Raw genomic sequence first — 9,570 nt, 5'->3', positions numbered from 1 at the left:
CTGGTTTGGAAAGCTCTCTTCTTCTAGGGCAATTAAATACAGGAATTTAATTCCGTTCAAGGAGATTTATCTACTGAAGTACATAACTGTTTATCTGTTTTAGCCACACACTTTGTCTAATTTTCTTTCGTTGAGAAGCAATAATTACCAAAGAAGAAGAGAGATTTCCGAACCACAAAAATGGTTCTGGATTGAAAAGCTCTCATATTTTGTCTCAGTTTCTTTCGTTGAGAAGCAATAATTACCAAAGAAGAAGAGAGATTTCCGAACCACAAAAATGGTTCTGGATTGAAAAGCTCTCATATTTTGTCTCAGTTTCTTTCGTTGAGAAGCAATAATTACCAAAGAAGGAGAAAGCATTCCGAACAACAAAAAAACGTTTCTGGTTTGGAAAGCTCTCTTCTTCTAAGGTAATTAAATTTAGAAATTTAATTTCCTTCTAGAAGATTTATTTACTAAAGTTCATGATTGTTTATCTGTTTTAGCCACACACCTTGTCTTAGTTACTTTCGTTGAGAAGCAATAATTACCAAAGAAGAAGAGAGATTTCCGAACCACAAAAATGGTTTCGGATTGGAAAGATCTCTTCTTCTAAGGTATTTAAATAAAGAAATTTAATTCCGTTCTAGATGATTCATTTACTGAAATACATGAAGGTCGCTGATGAAGATCATATTTCCACCAATCTTGCACCACTGCCACGAATGCTTGACACGTTGTTTTATCCAATGACTGCCTTCTCTAAAAACATCCATTTCTGTATCTTTCACGAAAATTTAACCCACGAACTCCCAGAAGTTATTAACAAATATCGCTACATGTATGACATTAAATAATGTAAACTGAACATAATTGTTCATCTGTTTAGCCTCACACTCTGCCTTAGTTTCTTTCGTTGAGAAGCGATTATTACCAAAGAAGGAGAAAGCATTCCGAACAACAAAAAAACGTTTCTGGTTTGGAAAGCTCTCTTCTTCTAAGGTAATTAAATTTAGAAATTTAATTTCCTTCTAGAAGATTTATTTACTAAAGTTCATGATTGTTTATCTGTTTTAGCTACACACCTTGTCTTAGTTTCTTTCGTTGAGAAGCAATAATTACCAAAGAAGAAGAGAGATTTCCGAACTACAAAAATGGTTCCGGATTGGAAAGCTCTCTTCTTCTAAGGTAATTAAATATAGAAATTTAAGTACATTCTAGTTGATTCATTTACTGAAAAACATGAAGGTCGCTGATAAAGATCAAATTTTCAGCAATCTTGCAACACTGCCACGAATGCTTGACGCATTGTTTTCTTCAATGACTGCTTTCTCTAAAAACCTCCGTTTCTGTTTCTTCCACTAAAATGTAACCCATGAACTCCCAGAAGTCATCAACAAGTATCGTAATGTCATGTATGACATTAAATAATGTGAATTGTAAATAATTGTTCGTCTGTTTTAGCCACACACCTTGTTTTAGTTTCTTTCGTTGAGAAGCAATAATTACCAAAGAAGGAGAAAGCATTCCGAACCAAGAAAAAATTTTTCTGGTTTGGAAAAGCTCTCTTCTTCAAAGATAATTAAATTTAGAAATTTAATTTTGTTCTGAGAGATTTATTTTCTGAAGTAAACGATTGTTCATCTGTTTTAGCCACACACCTTGTCTAATTTTCTTTCGTTGAGAAGCAATAATTACCAAAGAAGGAGAAAGCATTCCGAACCACAAAAAATGTTTCTGGTTTGGAAAGCTCTCTTCTTCTAAGGTAATTAAATTTAGAAATACAATTCCGTTCCAGAAGATTTATTTACTGAAGCACATGATTGTTCATCTGTTGTAGCCACACACCTTGTTTTAGTTTCTTTCGTTGAGAAGCAATAATTACCAAAGAAGGAGAAAGCATTCCGAACCACAAAAAATGTTTCTGGTTTGGAAAGCTCTCTTCTTCTGAGGTAATTAAATTTAGAAATACAATTCCGTTCCAGAAGATTTATTTACTGAAGCACATGATTGTTCATCTGTTGTAGCCACACACCTTGTCTTAGTTACTTTCGTTGAGAAGCAATAATTACCAAAGAAGGAGAGAGTTTTCCGAACTAGAAAGAAATGTTTCTGGTTTGGAAAGCTCTCTTCTTCTAAGGTAATTAAACATTGGAATTTAATTACGTTTTTGGAAATGTATTTACTGAATTACATAATTGTTCATCTGTTAGTCACACACCTTGTCTTAGTTTCTTTTATTGACAAGCGATAATTACCAAAGAAGAAGAGAGATTTCCGAACCACAAAAATGGTTCCGGATTGGAAAGCTCTCTTCCTCTAAGGTAATTAAATTTAGAAATTTAATTCTGTTCCAGTTGATTCATTTACTGAAATACACGAAGGTCGTTGATGATCATATTTTCACCAATCTTGTACCACTGCCACGAATGCTTGACGCGTTGTTTTATCCAATGACTGCCTTCTCTAAAAACATTCATTTCTGTTTTTTCCACTAAAATTTAACCCATGAACTCCCAGAAGTGATTAACAAGTATTGCTACATGTATGACATTAAATATTGTGAACTGAACTTAATTGTTCGTCTGTTCTAGCCATACACCTTGTCTTAGTTGCTTTCGTCGAGAAGCAATAATTACCAGAGAAAGAGAAAGCATGCCGAACCAAAAAAGAATGTTTCTGGTTCAGAAAGCTCTCTACTTCTAAGGTGATTAAATATAGGAATTTAATTCTGTTCAAGGAGATTTATTTACTTAAGTACATGATTGTTCGTCTGTTTTAGCCACATAACTTGTATAATTTTCTTTCGTTAAGAAGAAATAATTACCAAAGAAGGAGAAAGCATTCCGAACCAAAAAAAAAAGTTTTTGGTTTGGAATACTCTCTTCATCTAAGCTAGTTAAATTTAGAAATTTGACTCCGTTCTAGATTTATTTACTGAAATACACGAAGGTCGCTGATGAAGATCATATTTCCACCAATCTTGCACTACGGCCAAGAATGCTCAATGCGTTGTTTTATCCAATGATTGCCTTCTTTAAAAACATCTATTTGTTTCTTTCACTAAAAATTTAACTCATGAACTCCCAGAAGTGATTAATAAGTGACTTTACCTCCATAATATCCTCAGATTATTCAGCCGTCAGTTAATGAGAATCAAACTTACTCTGGCATCAAATTCTCGTAACTAAAATATAAGGAAATGTGCAACGGCCAGAGGGGAGAATTTACAATCAGATCTTGGGTTTAAGAGGGTTGGGCCGGAAAATCTGTCAGGGCAACGACCTCCGCAAAACACTGCAATTGCAAATTTGTCATCAATACTTTATTTCGATGACAAACCTTCAACGCGAACCTCGCATCAAGTATATACCATTATCATATGCTTATACGTACTTGTATGGCGTGCATTTACGAGAGAGTTTTGGGACACCACAAATTGCATATCTCCTTTACTTTTGCAAATTTACAATTTGTAGAAACAGAATTAACATGCAACAAGGAGAAGGGGGAAGCATTTAATTTTCACTCTGTGGTGTGTGCGGTGTGGTAATGCTCTCTGCAATCTAGTGGAAGGAAAGATATAAGGGAACACAGCTGAGAATTAACAAGGAAAGAAAAAATGATTGTACGAACATCTCAGAGTATAATTTGGCTTTGGCACACTTCATATTTAGCGATATTCGTCGATTGGACTTCGTAGTTTACTTCTGAAACTGTTTTGATGAATTGCCTTGATCCAAGTGCTATCATAAACAGCAGTACACTACACGAACCTGCACGTAATGGACTGAGCACTAGACACAAACTATGTGGCGATTACATATCACTATCTTTAACTTTTTAACTTAGCGTAGCTTTCTTTTTAAAGAAAAAAATGTCAAATACGTTAAAATAGGGAATAAATTTACGTCGAAATTCTACAAAAGATACTGAATGCTGAACTGCAGACAATAATGACAAATAATGAGACGAAAATGGGTAAATGACGAATGAAAATGGAAACGACAATTCTATATACAAACGAAGAATAGGAAAAAGGCGCATGTATGTTCAATTCTTAAACATTCACGCTCCTTTTTGGCTTATTTCCACGTCTTGACTAATAAGTTCGTTTTAAATATTAAAAAAGGTTAAAGCATTACATCACAGTAAGTCCATCACTAACTGTAAATATGATACTGATTGCCTGCTATACACTAATACAGTAATGCTAGTAAACTGGAGAGTGCTGAATGCACTTTTCGTTTCCATTATGATGGATTGTTAAACAAAATTGTATTTAAAAACGTACGAAAGAAAAAAATCATAACTGCAAGTGCACTAGAGTCTACAAACACGGTCATAAATAGTTGCTAATAAATTTTGATCTCACTTAATTTTTCACTGGATCGAACAAGTCGAACTTGTGATCTTTCCATCACTGTCCATTGATTTCTGAGCTTTTAGAACGATGTCGGCGGTTGCTTTAAACTTGTTACCCTCGCCACCGTTCAAAATCTCCTCAAGCACAGCGACCTGGCGTCAAAATAAACAAATCTCATTCATGTAATGCATGAACTTTTACCCACTCAAATAAGGGTACGAAGAGAGGCGGGGACAAAATTACAAATCTTTGTGACTAATTGCTTTTAGGAAAACTTCTAACCCATTTTGGCAAGGGTATCGCAATGAGTACGAAAATGATAGACTTACATATGTCGAAATCATCCATGTGACTACTTATTGTTTCCCACGAAGCCTTGCGTTTGCCAACGAAGGCTATTAGTTTGTGAATGGGAAGTTTAGAGGCTACCGCTCAAAACCGTCTAAAAAAGAATTTTGACGTCCTATGCGAATGGGTTGATTTGTATTCTTTGTTGCAAATTGAGTTTGCCACGTAAGTATCTTAGTAGGCAGTACTTCACTGCTGATGTCAGCAAACATAACGGTCACGATATGATGCCAAAGGAAACAAAATTATGAAGCAGCCTTATGCAACTTCTAATTTAGTTTGTGGAATATTCCCGATCAAACATGAATCGAACCCGGTGTTAAATTCATACCTCGACTGTAGAGACACCTTTCTTCTTAGCATCCTCTATTAATTCGCGCATCTTTTTCTGTGGTAAGAGAAAATGGAAAAAAAATTAAAGGTGGCTGGTCGATAATTAACAAACAGATCAAAACAATTATAAGTAAAAGACACTTAAGATTTTTATTCGCATACTGAAACAACCACTTTTCGTCGCTTTTCTTTCATAATCTGCGAACTGAAATGAATCTTTTATTGTCACAAATGGATTGCGATCTCTAAATAGGGAAACTCATAGAAAACTGATTATAATGTAAAAACATACCATACTATCAGAGCGGATAGTACAAAAACATCGAACGCTTCAATTTAAGATTTCGCCAGGTTCTTTTTTGCATACTCAGTACTAAATAACGAACTCAAATCCAACTCTAAGGGCACTGTGATACTTCACAGGACTACGTAGATCGCAATCAAATGCAGTAACTTTCTTTATTAGATACTCAACAAAATATGGCGTTTCGGATTGGTCAGTGTCGAATGCATAAATAGGTTAGAGAGTGCAATGGAGGTTATAGGGTGCAACACGGAAATTTTTATGGAAACATAGCGGGAAGCGCCAAATTAAAGAAATGGCCCACCGTCGGTTTGCTTTGTCAAACCAAAACAATTAACATTTAACTTCTTTAACTGGTGACCATTTCCTTTATTCTCGTAACCTCAAAGTATGATTTAGGGGTAACATTGTAAGGAGAAATTACATGCTTGTCACTCTTAGGGATCAAGGTGTGAAAACAACTCATGTACATAATGATCGCCCTTTGTTTCATGGGCCAGACATAAATATACACATCCAAGAACAACCGTTTTGGTTACTTACGATTTTCTTTTCAGATCTTTCGTTTCTTTTCATCGACTTATGCAACTCTAGTTTCATATTCTGGGCTTCTTCCTTCGGCTGAAAAATGTAAGCAAGAATAGAAACCATCAAAATTCCAGTGACTAAAATTGATAGACCACAATTGAATGAATGAAAGAAACACACAGAAAGAAAAAAAAGATGAATAAGTAAATGGATGAGTGGATAAATGGAATGAATGAAAAGAGTAGATGGTTAACAACTGTTCGTTGAAGTGGAGGTAGCACACATACCTAAACAGTGAGATAACATAGCACAAAAAGATGATTTTAACTCATTAATGCCTGCCACGATTACAGTATTTTCGGGCTTAAATCTCGCACGAGTTGCTCGGAGGTGAATACTTGTTTTATCAAATTTTATTAAATCCTAAACGTTTGGATTTTTGAAGCTTTTTTAGCTCCGCAATGCATTTCCATATAAGGTGGCTCGAAATTTGAGCTGATAGCCAGAGTTGAGTGAACCAATCAGAACACTAGAAATGCAATATTCGTATTAAAAATTTAATAAAAAAAGGACATTCGGAGTTTGAGTAGCTAATCATTGTGGTCCCTTTTTCGTTTTTTTCCTTCCTTTTTTTGCGTGCGCATGATTAAGGATGCCATAAATTGCGATTCAACTTGACATTAACTTGATGCCTGACAGAATGGAACGGAATGAATGGTTTGAAAGTAACAAATGAACGAAGGAAAGAATAACGAAAGAACCAAAAAGAAAAGAGGAAAAAATACTGGAGATCTCTGCAGTATTCTCACCATAACCTCGCCGTTCTGTACTCCGCTATTTTTCTGTCCTACTGACACTTTCCTGTTTGGGACAGTGCTGATCTTTCTTCCACTCTGCTTTCCCCAAACCTCAACCATGAGAGGAGTGTTCAGCAGATAGTCCACGAACTACAAGTGATAATACAAGGGAGTGAGATTTTCTTCCACGGAAAATCGCTCGGAAAGTCTGGGCCTGGGATTAATTGTGGTTTGCCAAACCACGGTGTCACTGCTTAAAACCAGCGGCAAAATGGGTGAACGCGATCTAATCTGAGGGTCTGTATGGAGTGATGGCTTTTACGGCTAACAGTTAAAATTTAAGCCATCAAACGGCAAACGGTCATCTCATTGAGACCCTCTCAGCTCGTCAGCTTCTTTTGAAACTGTCCCGAGACAAAAAAACGACAAATTGAATTTTGAAAGTGTTCTCTTTATACTGGGCTGGGAAAGGCAAAAAACAAAAAAAAATATTAATAACGAGAAAAGCTTATAAAGAAGCACAAAACGGCACAACATACCTGTTTTGTGACAGGATTAAAGGTAAATTTCCTCTCGTGGCTGTAAGAAGGGTTCATTGTTCCAGAGACAGTCTTTGTGCGGCTGTGCTCTTTATCAAGATAAAGTTTGTATTTACACCATGTTTCTCCCTGCGGATCAAATAATATTTACCAATGAATTATTTATGTTTGTTTGTTTGTTTTTTTTTAAGCAAAAGAGGACGCCACATAGAATATTCAGCAAATGGACAGTGGGTAGTGTCATGGCGTGATTGAAATCTCATTAATTCCCCTCATCATGTTACGAATAGGAGCATCTTTACCTTCCCAAATATGGCTGGCAAGCCCCTTGCGTGCGGAATTTTTAGTTTGAAGTAGAGACCTCTTCCAATCTAAAGGGAAAAAAAAGAAAAGATCTGTAAATTAATATAAAAAAAATTATCATGCTAAGTCACGAGCTAACTCAAGAACCTCACTGTTCCTCTACCAGTCTATCCTCTAGGCTCCAATAATGATTAAACTATGCTTTTTTAGCTTTTGCCTTTAATGATAAGTTACTATTTTTACGTGGCAATTCCATTTTTGTGAGACTTTCATTTCATACAACAAGGCATTCCGCGTTGTAGGATATTCAGCAATTCCGCCAATTCACCATTCAATCATTCCGTCAAATAAGGTCACCTCAAGGTATAGTGCTTCGGACCTTCCTCGTTTTGTAAATTGGGGGCAGTAGTCGCTGATTGAAATGGTAAAATACTCTCTTCAAATAAATAAAATTTTTCTTCAAAGTTTCCACGATGTGTGGGTCATACCTATTTCGATATCTCTGCAACGAGGTGTTGTTTTAAATTAGTTGTCGGAGAAGCCACTGTGAAATTATTTGAGATGTTTATCTTTTTTTGTAGTGTCAAGGCAAGAACTGAAAAGGATATCTTTGGATCTACTGAACATAATCCTGAAATGATTGTAAGATGTTTACTGTCTTCTTGAGCATTTTTGAAATAAACATCAAGTAGCACCGTGAAACTCCTATAGGAGGCAGTAGCCACAAAAACTACACTGGCAAAAATAGAACAGAAACATTAACAAAATGCGGAAGAAAAGAAAGAAAACAAATATAAAACAATAAAGAAGGTATAAAGAAATTGAAAATATACCAGCTCCTTGGGATCCTCCACAAAATCGTCTAAATCTTCTGAGAAGTTCCCATCACAAGGATACGCTTCAACCTGCCGCCAAAACAAGAATTTCTTCAGTGTAAGTGGAGGAGTTTTGTTTCAGCGTCAATGTTTCTGAGCGAACTTTTTTCCCGAGGGGACATCAACTCGATAATTCATATCGTTTGCTTAGGTTGCATAGATCTCTGCAACCGATGAACATTATTTTTCTGAAGATAAGAGTAGCGGGGATGGCGCTGTGGCAAGCGCACTTGTCTCCCACCACTGTGGCCTAAGTTCGATGCCCGGACGTGGCGTCACATGAGGGTCGAGTTTGTTGTTGGTTCTCGGGTTGGCTCCGAGGATTTTTCTCCGGTTTTCCTCCATTCGCAAAAACCAACATTTCCAACTTTAAATTCGACCCGGAAACAGTGGACAAGAGAGACCCCTCATAGAATACTCACTGCTAAATTATTATTATTATTATTTTAATTATTATTACTACATTCTACATTTTTTCTATTCTATTTCAGATAATTTCTCCGCTTCTGCGTGTCTGTATGTTTCGATATTTCCCTTTCGTTTCTTTTGTTTGTATTTCGGAAGGACGTCATATGGTTTCAGTACCATTCTTTGAAATTCACTAACACTACAATATGAAAACAACCAAAGGAAAATATTCAAAGTGATCTAAGTTCATTACAAACCTGAAGCTGCCCCTTTTCGTTACCTTTGGGGTCTGTTATCGTAAGGCTCTCTTCCACTTCAATCTGCGTTGTAAAATAATTCGTTATATCTTAGGGAAACTTTTTATGAAATCGTTTTTTTCTATACCTCTATGTATGCATGTACTTATCATATGGCAAAGTAGCCTTGAGTAAAACCGAGCGTTCTGATTGGGTCTTACTTGGACGGGATTTTGCCATATGGACCGTTTCCACGGAAACGGTCATACGCCGTATATTCTTTAATTCTATCCACAACTAAGAAATGACAAATGTATGGATGTGCGGCTTGAACTGCAACACTGGCACAATAAGAGTGCGAGCGTGTTCATGCTAACAGGAAATTACTTTCATTCTCTGTCACTGTCTCTTACAGCTTAGTTCCGCCAAGTGTAAATATACTTTTTGTTCGCGAAAGCCGGCAAATTCAAATAAAAAAAAATTAGTTCGAGCACCATATAATAAACTGCTTACTTACCTTGTTGCTTGAACCATACTGGGAAACATTAGCCCTC

At 36.1% G+C, this 9,570-nt stretch overlaps 1 protein-coding gene across 2 annotated transcripts in view; it reads right to left on the bottom strand.

Moving 5' to 3' along the window:
- Positions 1–3,282: 3,282 nt before the first annotated feature.
- The window catches only part of LOC113677958 (kinesin-like protein KIF28), a 22,622-nt gene continuing 16,334 nt past the window's right edge, over positions 3,283–9,570 (bottom strand). Inside the window, exons 24-31 of one of the 2 annotated variants that reach the window (XR_016179801.1) lie at positions 9,038–9,100; positions 8,331–8,402; positions 7,497–7,565; positions 7,195–7,323; positions 6,668–7,059; positions 5,874–5,951; positions 5,025–5,081; positions 3,283–4,497 (exon numbers count right to left, since the gene is read on the bottom strand). Coding sequence is in view for 1 of the 2 variants with exons in the window: in XM_027194821.2 (XP_027050622.2) it covers positions 4,363–4,497; positions 5,025–5,081; positions 5,874–5,951; positions 6,668–6,805; positions 7,195–7,323; positions 7,497–7,565; positions 8,331–8,402; positions 9,038–9,100 (741 nt within the window). In the remaining variant the exon portion in view is untranslated. The remainder of the gene's footprint in view (positions 4,498–5,024; positions 5,082–5,873; positions 5,952–6,667; positions 7,060–7,194; positions 7,324–7,496; positions 7,566–8,330; positions 8,403–9,037; positions 9,101–9,570) is intronic. The other variant, XM_027194821.2, reaches the window with a different exon arrangement.

The sequence above is a fragment of the Pocillopora damicornis genome, chromosome 9 (assembly GCF_964200805.1).
Source record: "Pocillopora damicornis chromosome 9, jaPocDami1.2, whole genome shotgun sequence".
NCBI lineage: Eukaryota > Metazoa > Cnidaria > Anthozoa > Scleractinia > Pocilloporidae > Pocillopora > Pocillopora damicornis.
This window is presented reverse-complemented; position numbering and strand designations above follow the sequence as displayed.